The sequence below is a fragment of the Acinonyx jubatus genome, chromosome C1, assembly GCF_027475565.1.
Source record: "Acinonyx jubatus isolate Ajub_Pintada_27869175 chromosome C1, VMU_Ajub_asm_v1.0, whole genome shotgun sequence".
Lineage (NCBI taxonomy): Eukaryota > Metazoa > Chordata > Mammalia > Carnivora > Felidae > Acinonyx > Acinonyx jubatus.
Window position 1 is genome coordinate 49,846,017 of NC_069381.1, and position 22,841 is coordinate 49,868,857.

The 22,841-nt window shown below is 38.4% G+C and overlaps 1 protein-coding gene and 1 pseudogene across 7 annotated transcripts in view; both read right to left on the bottom strand.

The window, feature by feature from the left end:
* TM2D1 (TM2 domain containing 1) overlaps positions 1-22,841 on the bottom strand; it is a 129,948-nt gene that overhangs the window by 68,818 nt on the left and 38,289 nt on the right. For 4 of the 7 annotated variants that reach the window (XR_008294921.1, XM_053214161.1, XM_053214158.1 and 1 more), the window contains exon 6: positions 14,542-14,671. Coding sequence is in view for 6 of the 7 variants with exons in the window: in XM_053214161.1 (XP_053070136.1) it covers positions 14,561-14,671 (111 nt within the window). In the remaining variant the exon portion in view is untranslated. The other 3 variants (XM_053214160.1, XM_053214157.1, XM_053214159.1) reach the window with 3 other exon arrangements.
* Positions 7,974-9,007, bottom strand: LOC106974980 (rRNA-processing protein FCF1 homolog; annotated as a pseudogene).

The window sequence follows — 22,841 nt, forward strand, 5'->3', positions numbered from 1 at the left end:
TAGAGTATATTATGCTAAGTGAAAATGTCAGAGAAAGACATATACTATACGATTTCACTCATATGTAGAGTTTAAGAAACAAAACAGATGAACATAGGGGAAGGGAAGGAAAAATAAAAACAGAGAGGAAGGCAAATCATAAGGGATTCTTAAATACAGAGAAGAAACTGAAGGTTGCTGGAGGGGTGTTCGGTGGACGGATGGGCTAAATGGGTGATGGGCAGTAAGGAGGGCACTTGTTGGGATGAGCACTGGGTGTTATATGGAAGTGGTGAATTACTGGGCTCTGTTCCTGAAACCAATACTACATTGTTAACTAACTTGAATTTAAAGAAATAAGTTAAAAAACAAAAGATTATTGCTAATGGGTGCCTGGCTGGCTCAGAGGAACCTGCAACTCTTGATCTCAGAGTTGTGAGTTCAAGCCCCACCTTAGGCATAGAGATTACTTAAAAAAAAAAAATCTTAAAAAAAAAAGATAACTGCTGAGTTTCTGTCTTGGCAAAGGTGCTGTTGCCTCCCATGCTAACGATGCAGAAGGAATATACTTAGAAATGAAGATGAGTTTTCTACAACTGGTGCTGGAACAACTGGGCATCCACATGTAAAAAAAAAAAAAAAGATTGATATAGGACTTACACCCTTCACAAAAGGTAACAGAAAGTGGATCACAGATCTAAATGTAAACTGCAAAACTATGAAACTCCTAGAAGATAACATGGGAGAAAATCTAGATGGCCTCAGGTTTGGTGATGACTGTTTAGATACAACACCAAAGGCACAATCCATGAAAGAAATAATTGATAAGCTGGACTTCAATCTAATTAGAAATTTCTGCTCTGTGAAAGGTACTTTCAAAAGAATGAGAAGACAAGCCACAGACTGAGAGAAAATATTTGCACAAGACACATCTGAGAAAAGACTATTATCCAAAGTACATGAAGAATTCTTAAAACTCAACAATAAGAGAACAAATAACATGACCGAAAATGGGCCAAATACCTTAACAGACCTCACCAAAGGAGATCTACAAATAATCACATGAAAAGCGGCTTCACGTCGTATGTCATAAGAAAAGTGCAAATTAAGACAAGATACCACGACATAGTGATTAGAATGACCACAAATTCAAAACACAGACAACACCAAGTGCTGGTGATGTGGAGCTACAGAAACTCATTCATTGCTAGTGGAGATGTAAAATAACATGGCCACTTTGGAAGACAGTTTAAAGGTTTCTCTCAAAACTAAACATACTCTTACCGCACATTTCAGCGATCATGCTCCTTCATATTTACCCAAAGGTGTTGAAAACCAGTCCACACAAAAACCTTCCCACAGATGTTTACAGCAGCTTTATTCATAATTACCAAACCTTCAAAATGACCATGATGCTCTTCAGTGAATGAATGGGTAAATACACTGTGGTACATCCAAGCAATGGAATATTATTCAGCACTAACAGAATTGAGTTTATCAAGCCATGAAAAGACAGGGAGGAATCTTAGATGCATATTACTGAGTGAAAGAAGTCAATCTGAAAAGGCTACATACTGTATGATTCCAGTTATATGACATCCTGGAAAAGGCAAAACTATGGAAACAGTAAAAAGATTAGTGGTTACCAGGGGCTGGGGGGGGGGGTGGGGATGAATAGGCAGAGCACAGAGGATTTTTAGGTCTGTGAAAATTCTCTGTATGATATAATGGTGGATGCATGTTACTATACACTTGTGCAAACCCATAAACCCACAACCCTAATGTAAAGTCTGGACTTTGGGTGATTATGATGTGTGGCTTCAGGTTTGTCTATTATAACAAAGTGCCATTCTGGTGGGAGATGTTGATAATGGAGCAGGCTATGCTTGTGTGGGGGCTCATCTCTACCTCTGCTCAGTTTTTCTGTGAACGTAAAACTTCTCTAAGACCTAAAATTATATTAAAAAAGAAGAAGATGAGACCAATTTTGAAAATGTTGCATATAGGTCCTGAGGAAATAGAAATGTTTAATGAGTAGTTTGCTATTACTGCTTCCTTTCCAACTTATGGATGAGGAAACTGAGACTTGGAGGGGTGATATCTTGCCCAAGGCCATACACCATGTTAACTGCAGAGGGTAGAATTTGAACCTGGGAAGTTTAACGCCTGAGCCCACAGGGCTATGTACCTGTGTGTGAAATAGGGTTTTGAGGCTTGTCTTAGTTTCCTATTGCTGCTATATCATTTTATTTTCACTTTTTTTAAATGTTTATTTAATTTGAGAGGGGAGGGGCAGAGAAAGGGAGCTCTCTGTTAGCACAGAGACTGACATGGGATTTGAACTCATAAACTGTGAGATCATGACCTGAGCCAAAACCAAGAGTTGGATGCTAATGACTGAACCACCCAGGCACCTCTGTGACATTTTAAAAGTGGAAAAGGTGGGGGTGTCTGGCTGCTTAAGTCAGTGGAGCATACAACTCTTGATCTTGGGGTTATGAGTTCAAGCACCAGGTTGGGGTAGAGATTACTTTAAAAATGTGTTTTTAAAAAAAAGTGGAAAAGGTAAAGGGACCTAATGGAGGTAAATATTGATACCAGTACACTGTGATAAGTTATGTATATATAGTGTAATGTCCAGAGCAACCACTAAAAAAAAATTATGCAGGGTGATATGCTCAAAAGCATTGTAAGTAAATAAATATCGATTAAAAAAAAAAAATTCAGGTAATGCCCAAGAGGCAAAAAAGAGAAACAGAATGAGAAACAGAGAAAGACAAAAAACAAGTAATAAATGGCAGACCTAAGCCCTAACACGTCAGTAATTAATTTACATGCAAATGGTCTAAACATATCCATTAAAAGACAAAGACCAGCAGAATGGAAACAAAGGGATGATCCAACAACATGCTATCTATAAGTAACTCACTTTGAAAGTACCAACTGTAATAGTTTCCTAGTGCTGCGGTAACAAATTATGGTAGACTTAGTAGCTTAAAACAACCCACATTTAGAATTTACAGTTCTGGAAGTTACTAGTCTGAACCGGGTCTTACCAGGTGAAAATCAAGGTATCAGTAGAGTTCTATTCCTCTGCAGGCTTCGGGGCGGTGCTGACTTGGGCAGCACGTATACTAAAACTGGAGGATCTAGGGGGAGAATGCCTTTCCTTCTTTTTCTAGCTTCTAGTGCCCACCTACATCCCTTGGCCCATGGTCCCGCCCTCTGTCTTCAAAGACAATAGTGCAGAATTCTTCAAATCGCTTTACTTTCTAGCCTCCCGGTCAGTCATCTATCTTCGGCTCTCTTTCCTCCCCCTTTCCTTCGTAAGAACTCTTGTAATTGTATTGAACCAACCCAAGTAATCCAGGATAGTCTTCCCATTTTAAGACCTTAACTTAATCACATGTGCAAAGTCCTTGTTGTCACATAAAGTAACATATTCTCAGATTCTGGAGATTAGAACGTGGATAGCTCCAGAAGGTTATTATTCTTCTTACCACAAGATAATCAGGTCAGGAAAGTACATAATGACATATAATAATATGACATAAATTAGGTGATTTAGTAGCCCCCAGGCCCCCCCATCCACCTCCTTCCTATTATCTCTGATAGTCTACTTGCTGGCCTTTTTTTGAGAACCACCTCTAGCAATCACCCATTCTATGGTAAGAATTTAATGTTGATAAAATTCTTATGCTATGCCAGGCACTGTTCTAAGCACTGGGACCATCAAGGACTTGAGTAAATCGTCAGAGGCTCATTTCCTCCCCATAGACAAGAATTAGGGTTGAAATCATATTTGGATGCCAACTCCTAAAGTAAATTATTCAAAGCAGGTTATTTAATCTCAGATTAATTTATATTCCTACTAACCCATTCTAGTGTTCCCATTCTAGTGAGAATATCCTTTGAGAACTTATTATGTTCCAGAGACTGTTCTAAGCACTGATAGTACCTCAATATCCAAGAGAAAGTCCCTGCCCTCACCAAGCTTACATTCTAGTAGAGGAAAAAAAGAGAAAATAAGTAAATGCACATCATTTCAGCTAGCATTAGTGCTGTGAAGAGAAATGAAGTGGGATAAGGACTCAGAGAATGATCAGTGGAGGACTGACTGGGGTGGTACTTGAAAAGGACAGTCAGGGTAGGGGGATTGAGCAGAGACTCAAACAAATGAGGAAGCAAGCCTTGCAAAGACCTGGGAAAGAGCATTCTAGGCAAAGGAAAGAGCCCGTATGAAAATCTTGAGGTGGGAACCACTTTGGCATATTTGAAGCATGACAGGAAACCATTAAGAATTAGCAGAAAGATGGGGTGCCTGGGTGGCTCAGTCGGTTGAGCGTCCCACTCTTGATTTCCACCCAGGTCATGAGCTCCACAATGGGCTCTGTGCAGACAGCACAGAGTTTGCTTGGAAGTCTCTGTTTCCCTATATCTCTGCCCATCTCCCTCTTGTTCTCTCTCTTTCAAAAATAAATAAATAAACATTTAAAAAAAATCAGCATGAATGTAACATTCTCATTTGCTTTTATCACTTTGGCTGCTGTGTGGAGAATATACTGTATATATACATACATGGGCAGGACCAGAAGGCATACCCAGGAGGCCAATATATAGTTGAGAACTAATAAACAATAAATTCATTTGTTTTGAATTCCTTTTTAAAGACTTGCTGCATTTAGTTAGAACAATTTGTGGGATGTCTCAGGCCACTTCACTCTAACACCTTGACTCGATCACAAGTCATATAAAGAATTCATGCCAATTTCCCGAATGTTTCTAATGTTGCAATAATAAAGGGATTTCATTCATTCAAATGAGTAGTCAAATTTTGAGGTTTGTCTGAAAACCAAAGACAGTACCTTGAGCCATCATAATCACAGCCTGTTAAATGTAAAACGGGCTCACATGATTAAAAGTTCCAACGCCACACACTTTCTAAAGTGTTCTGGTAAGACAACGTTTTTCTTTGGCACATGCAGCCAAAGAGCTCTAACATTAATCATTTTTCAAGTTTTGATTTCCACATGCTTGGCATATATTGCTAACACTGACAGGGCAAAAGCAATATCCCATTGTATGGCATACCAATTGCTTGCAATTAACCTTAATTTGGGCTGACAGTAGCAACATTTCTGCCTCATAGCAACCTTTCTAAATGTATTAGATAAATATCTCCACAGAACTTCATATTAAAGAGCAAAAACAAAATCTGCAACATTGCAGCCTTTCCTTATGTAAGGAAAGTCTTCAAGGAGTGACAGGTACCAACAAGACTACTTTTTTGAGAAAGACATTTTTGGCCCTTATTACAGAGTGGCTATGTATAACCATAACAATAGTGGAGGTAAGAAAAATGTAGGTACACAATGTCGCAAGAACACATCTTACCTTCTTTCTGTAAAAGGAACTTTCGAGTCCACTGGTATTTTACTCAACATGTGACCACACTGTAGCCCAAGTATGAGGAAGCCCTTGCAAATTCCACATGGACACCCGACCCCCACCCAATGTCTAACACCATCATTCTATTCCTTTAAAATATGTCAATAAGTAGTGACTATTATTTATGTCATCTTAATCTCTCAACATCACCTAATTAATATTATTATCCCTATTTATTTTTTACATATTAAAATTTTTTTTCTAATGTTTATTTTTGAGAGAGAGAGAGAGAGAGAGAGAGACAGAGCAAGAGTAGGGGAGGGACAGGGAAAGAGGGAGACAGAATCCAAAGCAGGCTCCAGGCTCTGAGCTGTCAGCACAAAGCCTGACGTGGGGCTCGAACTCAAGGATCATGAGATCCTGACCTAAGCCGAAGTCAGATGCTTAACTGACTGAGCCAACCAGGTGCCCCATTATTATCCCCGAGTATATGAAGATAGATGGGCTCAGAACCATTATGTGCTCAGTCACAAAACAAGTGACAAAGACAGAAGACAAAAAGCCTTTTTCTTTTAAATGTACTATTTATTGTTTAAAGTCAGAGTCACATCAGAGATTAGGGTAAGTGTATCTTGAGGAAGGAGAGAAGACAAGAACAAGACTTTCTTGGTTTCTTTCTTCTAATTTACCCATACTATTACTTATTTTGCCAAATATGTGCATGAAAAAAATGCATGTTTATTGTGGAAAAATTAGAAAATTCAGATAAGCCAAAAAAAATTCACCCTAACTAAATAAAAATCACCTGCAAACATCTACAGATGTCTCTGTCATCATCTGACCTCAGCAAGACTAAAGCAGAGTGTGACAGTATGGTCCTACCTAACATCTCTCTGCCTGTCATACAAACATAATCAGACTTTTGGTCCAGAAAGTGCTGCAAATGTCAGATCAGGTGGCAACAGAAAAATCTTTGGGTTTTGGAAAATCATTGCTCTGTCAGTCTCATTTAGATATTCATAAAACATGCTGGCAGCTTCATGATGTAAAGTGGAGAAGTTTAAGGAAGTAAGTTTTATTTATTTATAATTTTTTTACATTTATTTGTTTTTGAGAGGCAGAGACAGAGCATGAGTGGGGGAGGGGCAGAGAGAGAGGGAGACACAGAATCTGAAGCAGGCTCCAGGTTCTGGGCTGTCAGCACAGCCTGACACAGGGCTTGAACTCACAAACTGTGAGATCATGACCTGAGCTGAAGTCAGACACTTAACCTACTGAGCCACCCAGGCGCCCCTAAATAAGTTTTTTTTTTTTAAACCAGCAAACTATTGGTTAAGCAAAAAGGCTCAGTATAGGCAAATAACTGCCATACTGATAACACTAAAAAAACATGGTAAGAAAACTCTCTTATTACACAATCATTAGCAGTGTCTCATAGAATTAGATAGATATAACTATCACATTGCAGGATAGCAGATATAGACCTGGGTTTAAATCCTGGCTTCACCACTTATTTCATGGCCTTGAACAAGTCATTCAATTTTTGTGGGACTCAATTTACTTATCTGGAAAGTGGGGATAATGATATTAACTGTTTAGAAAGATCCTACAGAAATATTGCAAGGACTAAATCATTTTAAATATAAAATGAGTGGGGCACCTGGATGGTTCAGTCAGTTGAGCATCTGACTCTTGATTTAGGCTCAGGTCATGATCCCAGGGTTGTGGGATCGAGCCCTACATTGGGCTATGCAGTGAATATACAGCCTGCTTAAGATTTTCTCTTCCTCTGCTCCTCTTCCCCATTCACACCATCTCTCTAAAATGAAAAAAAAAAAAGGAAAAAAATATGTAAAATGAACTTAGTATAACATCTTGCACATGGAGAGTGATGAAAGGAACTTTCAACAAGTTAAAATCTTCTTGAAATGTTAAGATTTTAAGCCTCAATATTTTTTTAACTTTTCTTTTTATTAGTTGTTTATTTATTATAAGCCTGAATATTTTTATTTTTTTTTCCTAAAAATATCTATTTTCTAAGAAGGCAGATAACATTGTTTCCATCAGACATTGACTAGCTTTAAGAGCATTGATAGTTTACTAAGAATTAAGATATTAGGCTCTATTTAGTATATGTGCTACCAAAGCAAACACGAGGCTCTGTTTAAAAAGACAATGGGAGGGCACCTGGCTGGCTCAGTTAATAAAGCATCCGGCTCTTGATCTCAGGGTTGTGAGTTTGAGCCCCATGTTGGGCACAGAGATTACTTAAGCAAAAGAGGGAGAGGTAATAGAAATAACTGTTACCATGCTCATCAATTTAGCTACAAACGCATTAATCCAGGACTCATTTGGGTACTCAGTGCTGTTCAGAATTCTTTTTGTTTTTTTAAGTTTATTTATTTTGAAAGAGAGAGAGAGCAAGAGAGAGCAGGGGAGGGGCAGAGAGAGAGGGAGACAGAGGATTCGAAGCAGGCTCTGCACTGACAGCAGAGAGCCAGATGTGGGGCTCAAGCTCATGAACCATGAGATCATGACCTGAGCCGAAGTAGGATGCTCAACTGACTGAGACACCCAGGCACCCCCCCAAATTCTTTTATTCATTCCTAATTAGTAACTTTTTTCACTTTCCAAATTTACCTATCTCCCTTCCCCTCTTAGTATGGGAGAATAAAGACCATTATGAATAAGCTTTCTACTTCTTTTTTTTCCAAAACAACATCAAAAACTGAGTGCATTTAACAATACTCAGTTCATAACAGAGCAAATGGGTAAGTGGAATAATAATTCATGCTATAGCATATTGCTATATGAACTGGCAACAGAAAAAAATGGTAAAGGAAGGCAGAGGTACTCTATCTTTTAAGAATTAGAAGGAGGGCTGGGGCACCTGGGTGGCTCAGGCTGTTATGCGTCAGACTTTGGCTCAGGTCATCATCTCACAGTTGTGGGTCCGAGCCCTGCATCGGGCTCTGGGCTGACAGCTCAGAGCCTGGAGCCTGCTTTGGATTCTGTGTTTCCCCCCTCTCTGCTCTGCCCTCATTCATGCTCTGTCTCTCAAAAATAGGTAAAAGTTAAAAAAAAAATTTTTTTTTAAAGAATTAGAAGGAGGGGCTCCATATTTATCTGGTTAGACATGTACATGATGGGAAACCCAGGGATCTTCCAGATCCTTCCTTTAAGATACTGGTCAACTTCCTTTAAGATAACACTTGCTGAGTTACTCTCTGTACTAAGCAGTCATCTGCATAGGTTCCTTTGTGTGTGCATGATAATCATTCAAATCTTGGATCCTTAGCAATCCTTACTTCTGCCCCAATTTCTCAGTTTCGGCCATTACACAGTCAGTTATACAAGAGATCCGCCTGGCATATAGACAACAGTCCATCATTGACTGTACTAAGTTGAGTTTGGCTTTAATGGAAAAGTTGATAAAGTTGGTATCGACCATGACAATGGAAAAGGGGGCTCAGCTGTGTTTTAAGACTAAGCAGGAAGGATGTTGGGGGGCTTCTCTTTCCTTGAGTGCACTGGGATCTCTCTTTTCTTGCTTTGTTTTAATCTGTCCTTCTCTTTAAGGCTCTGATCTCTGCATTTGTTTCATAGTCACATACTTTTTTACATTCTTTTGCTTCCCCATTTCACGCCATCCTATTGTTTCTTCTGGAATCACCCCCTACTTACTGCTTTTTTTTTTTTTAATGTTTATTTATTTTTGAGACAGAGAGAGACAGAGAATGAACGGGGGAGGGTCAGAGAGAGGGAGACACAGAATCTGAAACAGGCTCCAGGCTCTGAGCTGTCAGCATAGAGCCCGACACAGGGCTTGAACTCACGGACCATGAGATCATGACCTGAGCCAAAGTCGGACGCTTAACCGACCGAGCCACCCAGGCACCCCTCCTACTTACTCCTTCTTAAAATGCCTCTGTCTTGAAGCTTTCTGGAGGGCGTTAGATAACTCAGTCAACTATTCAGTATCCCATTCCCCAATACTCATGACCACATCCTTTCTCCAGCAGCCATCCTGTTCTCAAACAGTTGCTCTTCTACAGCCCCTTGGGGATGGGAGGGACAGAATTTAGTACCAATGAGCAGTGGCCTGACTGCAGAGCAGGGGTAGTTTTACAAGTCCCTGCAGCATCTGATCTACAGTTAATCTGCACCAGGACAACTGAGAGTTGACTATGGTTTTGTTTGGATTTGGCTCTGGGCTGTTTGACCTCATTCTTTCAGTTAACCCAGTTAACCCTGGTTAACTAGGACTAATATGGGTATCTAGAACTTTAATGTATGAGCACTTTTTGACTAAGAATGGCAATTCTAGAGAAAAAGAATCATAAACATGTATTGCTCATTTATTGTAATAACTTCAATACCAAAGAATACAAAAAGGAATTACATAAATTATGACTTGGAGACATGGAGTACTCTGCAGCCATTAAAAATGGTGTTGTAAAAGAATATTTATTGAAATAGAAAAATCTTTACAATGTGAAGCAGCAGGCTACAAAACAGTATGGGTACTATATCATTTTTGTGAAGAAAATGTACATACGTGCACGGAAAAACTACTAGGACATACATAAAAACACTAACATTGTTGTCTTTGAGCTATGGAATGAGCTTTCTTCTTTGCACTTTTTGGTGTTTCCCAGAATTTCTGCATTAGGTTTGTATTAATTTTGGAAATAGAAAAAAGCAAAATAGATGCTGAGTTAATGGGAGAAAAGGAGAAGGTGTCAGAACCCCGAGGAACATCTACAGTTAAGATGTTTGAATCAGGAAGAGGAACCAACATCTTAGACTTATACTTGTTAAGAACTAATTTTTCTTCTTGCTAGTCCTTGCTATTAGATCTGTTGTAGTTTCCTAGTTGCTTATCAGTATTATATACTTAACTTAGCCTTAAGCATCTAGGTTAAAATAAGGAGAAAAGACATGCATTTTTTTGTAATGCAAAACAAAAACAAAACACACCTACAAACCGGTATTTCTTATAGTCCTAGAAATCCCATGAACAGATGCTAGCCATACACATAGCACAATCTTTGAAGTCTTAAAAAGATCTTTTATTCTAATATACTGTAGGTAAGAAACCCTCCTGGGTAAAGAGGTACTTCTGGAAACTGTATTAATTCTTTCAGGCTAAAGCAGTACCATTTGTAAATATTTCTATAGAAACACTAACTGTTTATGTAGCATTGAAAGAATCCATTCCATTCCATCCTAGAGGGTTTAGGAGTAACCCAAGGAATGATTGAGTTAATTCATCTCTCACAATTTTGGCCACTGCTCTATAAGTAGGGTTATATAAAACATCTCCTACAGAGGCCTTAACATACAATTTGTACTCAGAGACACTACTAACAAATAGCCATAATAAAATGTGCTCCATGAAAGCAAAATAAAACAAAAACTGAAATTACATGTATTAAATGTATTCACATAAAAAATAAATAATAAGACACAGAAAAACCATTTGTTACAGAAGTACATATTTTAGGCAACAGGGAATTAAGCAAAGTGGAAAAGCTGAGGTGTTCTTGTCATATAAATTTAGGAAATTATAAAGAAAATAAAGTCTACAGGCTTAAGAATGCACTGTGAAGAGACTTTATTTCTAGATTTTACCTACAACCCTTTTGGAGTATAGCTTATTTGAATAAACACTTTGAGAAGCACCTGCTTTGAAACAGACTTTCCCCCTGGCCAAGTTAATAACTGGAACAATTATGCAAGAATCAAGAGGACTTTTTCAAGCTTTGATTGCAGGGATTTCTCACACCGTACACGGCTAGAGAAACACAGACTTCAAATCTGGACTTAGGTGATCCTGAGGTTAAACTTCAAAGCACTGTCTGCAAACAAAAGGAACTAGGAAATACTAGAAACTGGGCATCTACCAGCTAGCTTAACTGCAGCCCAAAATACTATCGCTTGTGAAAACAGATCCCAGGGGAGCGTAAACTCCTTAAGGGAGGGGATGTTTGTTCATGTTTTTCTTCACTGCTGCATCCTAGCATCTAGAGCAGTACCTCCCATGTAGTAGACACTCAGTATTTCAATGACGGAATCAAAGGGCCCATTCCTTGTGTGTATGAGGAGTCGATCCAAATTCACTTCACATATCAATACTTAATAATCACCCGCCAACTGCAGAAACTGTTGCTGAGTGACTAACATGTTAGGAAGCCAACTGTACTAGACTGTATGCTTTTGAGTAATATGAGTGATAAAAAAAATTATGGTGTTACTCTTGGGGAGCCCGGACTCAAGTAATTGTGAAGCCGTTATGCCTGTTACTAAAAAAACCTCGGCGGTATGATGAGCACATAACATCTCGTGTATTTCCATCTTCCCAAAACCCTTGTAAGCACGGTAAGAAGAGGCCGTGCCAGCGTTCAGGTGCCGCTTCCTTCCCTTCAGACCCTGGTGCACCACGTCCGGCACTTGTGCCGGCATCTGCCTGGCAGTGTTAACAGATGGAAGACATTAATCATCTGTTTGGTGTTCCCACCTTGTCTATCCAGCTTCAAATATAACTGCACTGAGCTAGACGAGTCAGCAGCTGGTCTTCCAAAAGCTAGTGCATCACTCCCAAAGCAAAAAGGAAAAAGTTCACACTTCAGAGGACTGAATCAGTGCCAGAAGTATCCGCGTTGCCTCAAGGTTTCAGACTCCCCAGTGATCTTTCGCTCCCTGGATACGGAGGCAGAGACAGATCTGAAAGCCGCAGAAAAACAGGTGGGTTCTCACACATGACCGCAGCCCCAGGCAATATAGTAATGGGATTTGTTCACACTACGGATTAGCTGTTTTGAAGGATCAAAATTTAGAAGACAGCTACATTCAACATTTAAGGTTTTCTTGACAATAAAGAGCTAAAAAATGTGAATAGGCCATATTTTTATTTTTCAGAAGCAAAAATGACAAGTGGCAACCTGCCATTAGGAAAGACTTTAAGGAATATCGGGGTAATAAGCTATTTATCTCATAGAGACAGTAGCCAGAGAAAGACTCTATTATCATACAGCTCTCAAAGAAAGTCCAATTAAATAAATCTCAGAATAACATGCTTTTAAGTAAAACAACAAAACAAAATATCAACAATAATACAAAGTTATATAGAATCCATAAAGTGATGTGTGAAGAGAAAGGAAAATCTGGAAACCCACATACTGAGAGTGCTCTGTTAAAATCAGGGAAGCCCAAATCCTAAAACAGAAAAAAGAAATGCATTAAAACACAGTATTTTAAGAGTCCAGTGAGGTTACCGTAGATGCACATTTTAACGTTTCATTTACTCAGGACATTTTTTTCTTTCTCTTGGAACATTGCCATATTTACTGTAGGAGACCATGTGAATGGCAGTGCAGAGGTCTGCCTTCTCAATGAGCCCTTCAAGTTTTAAATATCAAATCGGAGTCTGGAATCCCAATGAAAAGTTGATCTAATAGGCCACAGAGAATGAAACTGCTTTCTAAATTGCAGTTGCTTAATTTCACCATGTTGAAAACAATCTGTATACTTTGAAAGAGACACAACAATTTACAGGATGAAAATAGGGCTACGTGAAACCACACAACCCTTCCCATAGAGCAGGAATAATGATTTCCAAAATGAAGATGCATATTGCAAAATGACAGAGTTGGTGGGGCTGAGGTGGGGTGGGCAGTGCACAGCAACCAGTGGAAGGCACAGAAGAACTGATTCGAGAGGGAGTTCTGTACTGATTAGTTGTATCTTAGTCTCGACGTCCCCAGGGCTCAACTTATTCCCTGGCAAGAAGAGACAGATGGATCTCTGAGCTTCATTTCAATATTGAACCCAAAGACTCTTTATAGGAAAAGATTTGAAAAACTTTTTGGACAGTTGAACAAATTCCTCACATCCTGACAGGGTCTGGCACTGTTCAACCCTCATGACACTAACTATAAAGCATATCTCATAATATTACTGTGAGAAGAGAAAAAAAAATCTACCTTAGTGGCAAAAATTATACTACATATCCTATTTATACACTGCAGCATAGAAAATAAATGTCTGTTCCTTTCCTGGCCTCTAGAAGCACTCTCTGAGATAGAATCAACTGAAAACCCTAGGGCTATGGCTGTGGCCAGAACACCTGGCCTGTGTTTCTCTCTCTGAAAGCTGCTAGGTGGTTCAATGTGAACTGTCACCTAACAAGTACCCTGCACCCTACATGTTATACAGAACTTCACCACTGCAGAGGAGATAGTGCTAGAGAATCATTTTTCTACCAAAACCCTGAGAACAGCCTGACATTCTTGGAAGATTATTTATTAGAATAGACTAAGGTACAGCCCTGGAAATAAAAACCTTGGAGTAGCAGAGTTCTAGAGAATCAGAGAATTGAGCCAGGAAGACTGATGATATCTCTGACTTATCCAGGTATATTACCTTTTTTTTTTTAAATTTTTTAAAATGTTTATTTATTTTTGAAGGAGACAGAGAGTGTGAGCAGCAGGGAGGAGCAAAGAGAGGGAGACACAGAATCCGAAGCAGGGTCTAGGCTATGAGTTGTCAGCACAGAGCCCAACATGGGGCTCAAACTCATGAGCCGTGAGATCACGACCTGGGCCAAAGTTGGATGCTTAACCGACTGAGTCACCCAGGGGCCATGGTGTATTACCTCGTTAAAGCTAAGGCCAATTAATAATTCTCATGGGCAGGGCCAAACTTTAGGTTAGAATAAGTACTTATTCAGGGTTGAGTCTCAATTAACCTTCAGGTTTAGGGAAGAAGAAAGAGGTTTAAAGATCATAGTGACCCCAGGAAAGCAGGACAGAAGCAAAGACATGCTGTACTGAAATGTCTACAACACATGCTTTCTCCAGAACCATCCTATAATACTATGAAATATCTTTCTGCTTTGACGTTATCTTTTTGTTGTGAACTCTGTCTTCTAGCCATAATGTCTGCAAAGCAAGAGGGACTGAATCAGGAACTGCAGGAACAATGAGTGTACATAAAAAAGCTCTACAAAAGACTAGAGATGTTTCAGGCAAATGGAGACCTGTGTTTCCACATAAGCAAAATGAGAGGTTTATAACATTAGATGGTCTCCTTAAATTTCCTACGGTTCACAAATTTTCATAATTTTATACAGGTGATATACTATAATAAAGATTATATATGCATATTACTTACTGTTTCTTTTAAAAAATACTTATGGATATAGCTGTGTTTTTCTAAATGTCTCGTTCGTAATACTCAGTCTTGTAAGTCTGGTTCCATAATAATCTATAATGTAACTACTTCCATCTGAAGGTCCAACAATCTAGAAGAGAAAATTTTCAAAATTACCACTTTACAAAAGATATGTTCACAATAATTTGTGTTTACTTTTCTTGGTTCTTACTAAATTATTTCAGTAGCACCAAAATACACTTAAACTAACCTAAGCAAATACAGTAACTCAGTGGCTCATGCAGCTGGAAAGGATACTAGAGAAATTCACAGGATCACAAGGCCTCAAGGACTGAAATTCGGGGCCCCCAGAGGCCCTTGGTTTGACCTCCCTGCCGTTTTGCAACCCTTGCCTTCATTCTGCAGAGGCATTCCCGCTTGGTTGCCAGCGGCTCCAGATTTACATCTTCGAAGCTTAGCAGCTCCCAATAGAAAGAAAGTAAAATCTTCAGAGTTTATATACCAATTCCAGGGAAGGACTTTGATCTGTTTGTTTTTTATGCCTATTGCTGGACAAATTACTATAGTCAAGGGAATAGGATTAATATGATTGGCTAGGCCAGGCTCCCTGTAAGAGGTGAGGGAGTGTGACTGACAATCCCTCCAGAAACCACATGGAATGAAAGAGATAGAAAAAAACACATGCTCATTACAGTCATCTTGTCCACTTAATCACATTTCTGACAACCCAGTTGACAGGATCTCTACAAATTATCTTTCAAGGTAGCAATCTGCGAACAGTGGCCTTAGGAATACACAAAGACTTACCAAGGTAGTTACCCAGATGGTTTTAAGGGAATCAATTTTGAGATCCTTAATTCCCATACTCTTTGTAAAAGTGACCCAACTGATACCAAGCTATGGTGGAGATGTCCTGCTGGCTCCCCACTCCCTCCCCTCTCCCCGAGGTCCTCTCTCTAACGTGAAAACATTAAACCACACCTGCTATCAGAGCACACCTGAATCTTATGATGGTACATTGCCTCTGACGTACCAAAGAGATCACGCAAAATAATGGACTTCAGGAAACCTTTAATCAAGAGTCAAAAACAAAAAATCAAGAGTCCAAAAATATGCTCTGCCTAATCTTGTTCAAAAGATGTATTCCCAATAACATTTTACTTTTTTTGTTTATAATTTGCTAAGGGGTGCCTTGTTGGCTCAGTCTGTTAGCGTCCAACTCTTGATTTCAGCTCCGGTCATGATCCCAGGGTCATGGGATTGAGGCCTGTGTGGGGCTCCACACTGAGTATGGAGACTACTTGAGATTCTCTCTCTCTCCCTCTGCCCTCTACCCCACTTGCAAGCATGTATGCACACTCTTTCTCTTAAAAAAAAAATTTGCTTAGATTTAGAATATGTTTATGCTGTTTTGATAGTATATCAACAATTATAATGACAACAATCCAGTAATTACAGAAAATTTTTAAATCTTTTAATTTTAATGAATCATGAAAATCATGATCATGAAAATGATCAGAAGATTTTTCAAACATAAAAATATATTACGTTAGGATAAAATTCTCTGGGAGAATGGAACCAGAAGTAAAAACTCAAGGAGAGGGGTGCCTGGATGGTTCAATTGGTTAAGCGTCCAATGTTGGCCTAGGTCGTGATCTCACAGTTCATGAGTTTAAGTCCCGCGTGGGGCTCTCTGATGTCAGAGCAGACCCCACTTCAGATCCTGTCTCCCTCTCTCTGCCCTTCCCCCAATCATGCGAGCAGGCACACACACTCTCTCTCAAAAAATAAACATTTTTTTTTTTAATTCAAGGAGAGGGGCACCTGGGTGGCTCAGTTGGTGAAGCATCTGACTTCAGCCCAGGTCAGGATCTCGCGGTTTGGGAGTTCGAGCCCTGTGTTGGGCTCTGTGCTGACAGCTCAGAGCCTAAAGCCTGCTTCGGATTCTGTGACTCATTCTCTCTGCCCCTCCCCAACTTAAGCTCTATCTCTCTCTCTCAACAACAAATAAATATTTTAAAAATCTGTTTAAATAAAAATTTTAAAAATTCTGGGAGATAAAGAAACTAAAAATTATAATGGTTAGCGAAGGGTTCATTCGTGTCTTTTTTTAAATGAATGATATTTAAAATTCTATGGTATTTATATTCTGTTGGATATATTTTAAAATTGATGTAACAGTTTTACTTAAATATGTCAATATTTGGAAACCAGAAATTACATCCTTTGCAACTATTTAAACTTATGATGTAAAACTTAAATGTCAACTGAAAAACGTGTGGAGGGTAGGGATAAAAAAAAAAAAAAATATATATATATATATATATATATATATATATATATATATATATATATATTTATATTTCAGGGGTTATACAACCAGAATTTGAAGAACACTGCTGGAGAGCATGCTTCGTTTTTACAGTAAGTTTGGCTTTTAAAACTATTCGACAAGTACTGAATTGCTACAACACTCCAGGCACTGTGCTAGGCATTCTACACACAACCGTGAATAAGATAGAATCTCTGCCAACAAAGAGCTTATACTAGTGAACTATAAATGTTAATACTCATATAACATTTATAAAGAACTTATGTACTAAATACCATGCTAGGTGCTGTCATGCATTTTGACTTATTTTCCAAAGATGAAATTCATTTGGCTTGACATTTATGAATGTTATTTAAGAGTTTAATTAAACCTTTTCAGTGGCCCAGGTCCCAGAGGAAACTACTTTGAGCATTAAGCTAAGAAAGAGAATGGTGACTAGGAGTTACAACGTGGTTTGAGACTGTGTGAGGGGAACAAAGAAAAAGGAAAGCCCAGCCTGTAGAAATAAATCACATGGCCAAAAACTGCCTGATTTGGAATATGTGCATAGATTGGAACCAGGCCTTTTATCCCATTCTTTTTTTTCCTTTGCCATCTCTCCTAACAACATTTATCCCTGTTGAAAAAAAATATTCAAAGCTGGAAATAAGGAAAATATATGATTAAGTGACCTATTGATAACATGCGTCTAATAAGCCTACCTGAGTGAGGCTCCCTTACTTCTCTTAGGACCCAGATGTTTTACAATCTTGTAAAATTAGCAGTTAACATGTAGACAAATAATACTGTTTTCAGTTTTGTTTCCTCTGTTCTATAGAGAAGATAGCCCCCAAAGATACCATTTATTACCTGCTAATACATGATCCAACTTTGCAACTAACTTAGTCATCTTATCACAGCATTTCTCTCCGCTCAAACTATGTTAGTTCAGCTCCTCCACATCTAGTTCTAGTGAGGTAATTCCGGTCCTCCTTCCAGAGACTGGTTCAGCCTGGGCGTGGAATCTAATTCTAGCCAACCACCTATGACGCAAGTTCATTGTTGGCATAGCCATCCTTAAGAAGATATGTGTGAGAGGAAACAATTTTTTGTCTATCTCTGAAAGTCACTGTACAACAAAGTGATGCTAGCCAAAGGACCTGAACATGGAAAAAAAAAAAAAAAAGAAGAAGAAGGAAGGAGAGAGGGAGAAATAGGAGGGAAGAAAGGAAAGAGAAAGGGGAAAAGGGGACAGTCCTTTATTACATCCTTTAGCTCTAAATCTTGGGGCGCCTGGATGGCTCAGCCAGTTGAATGTCTGACTTTGGCTGAGGTCGTGATCTCATGGTTCATAAGTTCGAGCCCCGCATCAGGCTCTCTGCTGTCAGCACAGAGCCCACTTCAGATCCTCTCTCCTCCTCCTCTCTCTCTCAAAAATAAATCTTTAAAAAAAATTAATAAATCTTAAAACTACCTTATCTCTAGATTCTTGGTATATCATATAGTAAACTATATTATTGAAGCAAATTGAAATTGAGGTTCTGTTACTTATAGCCAAAAACACTTGTTTTCAGTGCCTCCTACATGCTACCACCAGATCACCAAAGCACAGCACTTTCTCTGCTAAAACAGTTGGAAGAGCTGCCCCAAAGACAACCAAATTAAGTCACTATGGGAAAGCACTAGATGAAAGGAAAATGTAAAGAGAAAGCAGTCAATAACTAGCTGTAGGATGAATCTTCTCTGGATCTCAGTTTTTCATATCCATATGAAAAGGAACAGAATAAGTTGATCTATACGGTACTTTACAATTTCTACATCTTGTATGACCTTGCAATTTAAATATAAACACATGTATAAGGTGTTGTTAATATACTCTTCTATGAACTATCCCATCAAAGAGGAAATTGTTCATCTGATTTAATTTTTAAGAAAACTATCTGCTGTAAAATTTTTAATTATTCAAATCTATATTCCCTCATCAAAATCAAAAATTTAATCTGTTTTTAAGCATCTTATATACACTTATGTACAATATATGTGCCAATTATAAATTCCTTTATAATGAGTATATTACTGAGTTGTTAATTATAAAATCACAAGTCTAAAAATATCCCATACTGGGAACTTTTTTACTCAGTTAAATAGGCCTATGTCCATTTGTTCATTGACAACACAGTATAAAACCTAAAATTATAATTATAGGGGCGCCTGAGTGGCGCAGTCGGTTAAGCTTCCGACTTCAGCCAGGTCACGATCTCGCGGTCCGTGAGTTCGAGCCCCGCATCAGGCTCTGGGCTGATGGCTCAGAGCCTGGAGCCTGTTTCCGATTCTGTGTCTCCCTCTCTCTCTGCCCCTCCCCCGTTCATGCTCTGTCTCTCTCTGTCCCAAAAATAAATAAACGTTGAAAAAAAACACTAAAATTATAAGTCTGTTTCTCTGCTTAAGAAATAGCCTGAAACCAGGGCACCTGGGTGGCTCAGTCAGTTGAGTGTCTGACTTCGGTTCAGGTCATGATCTTGCCGTTCATGAGTTTGAGCCCCATGACGGGCCTGCTTTGGATTCTGTGTCTCCCCCTCTCTCTGCCTCTCCCCTGCTGGTGCTCTCTCTCTCAAAAAAAGTAAACATTAAAAAAATAAAATAAAATAAAATAGCCTGAGGCCAAATTCTATACCATGATGTATTTCCATTTGATAAGCTGGGGCAGATTTATGAAATCTATGGGTCCAATTAATGGAGGTTGCTACAAATCTTCATCTTCTAAGAAGGGAAACAGGAGGTCCACTACACTGTGGGAAGCTGTTTTGTACAATGGGCATCAATGTCTCTTGTGTGAGCAGCCTTAAAACCACAAGAAAGCCACGTCAAATACCTCTATATTAGATTCCTGGGGCTACTATAACAAGTTACCACAATCTTTAGTGGATTAAAACAATAGAAATTCACTCTCCCACAGATCTAAGGCCAGAAATCTAAAATCAAGGTATCTCCAACAGCCCCACGCCCTACAGAGACTCTAAGGGGAGAATCCTTTCTAAGCCTCTTCTAGCTTTTGAGAGCAATCAGCACTGCTAGGCATTCTGTGGCTTTTGGCCATATCACTCCAATCTCTGCCTGTGTCTTTACAATGCCTTCTTTTCTGTGTCTGTCTTTTCCCCTTCTGTCTCCTATAAGGACACTTGTCATTGGATTTAAGGCCTACCTAGATAATACAGGATGATCTCTTCATATCAAGATCCTTAACTTAATCACATCTGCAAAGACTCTGTTTCCAAATAAGGTAATCCTCCCAGGTTCCAGGGACTTAACATGGGTATCTTTTGTCCTACCACACCCTACTTCTATGAAAATGGTGGAGGTTTGAAGGAATTGAGTGGAATTTAATTTCTTCTTTAATTCGTTTCTGATCGTCTTCACCGTGAGATTTTATTTGCAGCTTAAGTGCAAAAAAATCTTGAATTGTTTACTTAAAAGGATAGGCTTTTCTATAGATGCAAAGTCTGTAGCAAAAAAATAAATCAGGAAACCTAGAAATACATATTAAAGTTAAGAATGTTAAGTGGTCACCAAATTCCCTGTCTTTTTTTCTTTATCTTCTAATCTCCATTCTAATTCTAATTCCTGCTCATACACCTAACCACACAAAAAATGAGCATACGCTTAACTTGGTGTATGAGCTGGATACATGTTTATTTTAAAAAAAAAAAACATGTTCTTTGAATATGCTTTTTTAATTTATTCAAATAATATTGTTGTGGATCTTGTTCAGTTTTAAACTGTTTTCATAGTATGCTATAATTTTAAGACATTTCCATATGGCATACGCACATCTAGGTAAGTGCTTGTAATTGCTGCCTAGCATTAGAGAATGCATCCATTCTCTTATCAGTGTTCACATCTAGGTTCATTCCAACTTCCTGCTCCCACAAACAGGCTACAACAGACATCTCTGCTCATGTCCCCTTGTGGAAGCAATACAAGTTTTTTAGAGTAATTGTCCAGAAGTATTTTTTTACATATTAGTTATTCAGGTGATTCTGTGAATCACCTATTAGTTTACTGTATTCATTTAACTATTAGGATCTCTACCTTGTTAACTTGCAGAAATTATTTGTATATTCCACATATCAATTCCTATTGCTAGTATCCTTTTATTTAGTCTATTAAGTGTTAACTTGGTCTATGTCCATGACATTCTTTTTAAAACAGAATGTCGTAATTTTAACGTAATCATACTCAATAATTTTTTCCCTTATGATTTATGTTTTGAGGATCTTGTTTAAAAAAATTTAACCAATCTAAGGTCATGAAGATATTCTCCTCAATTAGCTTTTTTTTAAAAAAACATTTATTTATTTTTGAGAGAGAAAGAGAGAGAGAGAGAGTGTGTGTGTGTGAGCAGAGAAGGGGCAGAGAGAGGGAGACACAGAATCCAAAGAAGGATCCAGGCTCTGAGCTGTCAGCACAGAGCCTGATGTGGGGCTCGAACCCACAAACCGTGAGATCATGACCTGAGCCGAAGTCTGGTGCTCAACCGACTGAGCCACCCAGGCGCCCCATCTCCTCAATTAGCTTTAATGTGAAAGTTCCTCTTCTCCTAGGTATACATCCAAAAGAACTGCACAGGGGCTTAAATAGATACTTGCAAACAAATATTCATAGCAAAAATTATTCACAATAGCCCAAACGTGGAAACAACCCAAGTATCCATCAACAGATGAATGGATAAACAAAATGTAGTATATACATACAATGGAATGTTCTTTAGCTATAACAGGGAATGAAGTTCTAATACATGCCATATTATCAATGAACCTTGAGAACATTATTTAAAGTAAACTAAGTCAGACATAAAAGGACAAAAATATGATTCTATTTATATGCAATATCTAGAATAGGCAAATTCATACAGGCAGAAAGTAGATTGGAGGTTACCAGGGGTTGGGAGAGTGGGAAATGGGGAGTTATTGCTTAATGGGTACAGAGTTTCCACTTCAGGTGGTGAAAAATTTTGGAAATAGATTGTGGTGACAGTTGTACAACATTCTGAATATAGTTAATGCCACCAAACTGTGTAAGTTAAAAAAGGTTAAAATGGCAAATTTTATATTATATATGGATTTATTTTTTACCAGATCAAAAAAGAGCTTACTTCATCTGAACTTTATTAATGTTATAGTTTTGTTTGTAAACTTTTGATTTTGTTAGTGGAAAATGTATTTTGTTTGAGTATATTTAAGTAACATTCGAATAAAAACAAATTAATTCAAGAAAAAAATGTGGTTACCTGTAAGTACTCCAATATCTGAACTTCAGCAACAGCAATCTATGCCCTTGCATATAATGGCTTTGCATTGTCAACAAAGTCATACTGGCTTAGGTAACTCAAATTATTTTACAAATTTAAATGTTATGCAGAAACTAAAAAGGGAAAGGAAAAAACTAAGAACACTTTATACAACTCTATCAATGCACCATTTTTCTATATAATGCACTTAGGAGTTTCTCCATATTAAGAATGCAAGTTCAATACTGGCAAGATCAAATCATCTCCTAAAGACCTACTAACCTGGTGAAAAAGTAAAATGACCCCACTGTCTGCAATTACAGGATCATGATGCAATATGTATCCACCCTAGTTCTCCCAAAAAAAATACATGCATATTCTTTTAAAAGTCAAATTACATTTCTGTGTCCATAGCTGACTTCTGCGTGTGGTTAATTCTAATATGAGGCTATTAAAACTATCTGATTAGTCACATTTAAGCACCAGGGCACCTGGGTGGCTCAGTCAGTTATGCTTCTGACTTCGGCTGAGGTCATGTTCTCAAGGTTTGTGGGTTCCAACCCTACATTGGGCTGGGCTCTCTGCTGTCAGCACAGAGCCCACTTGGGATCCTTGGTTCCCCTCTCACTGCCCTATTTCTGCTCATGCATGCTCTCTCTCAAAAATAAAAAATAAACATTTAAATTTTTTTTAACATTTATT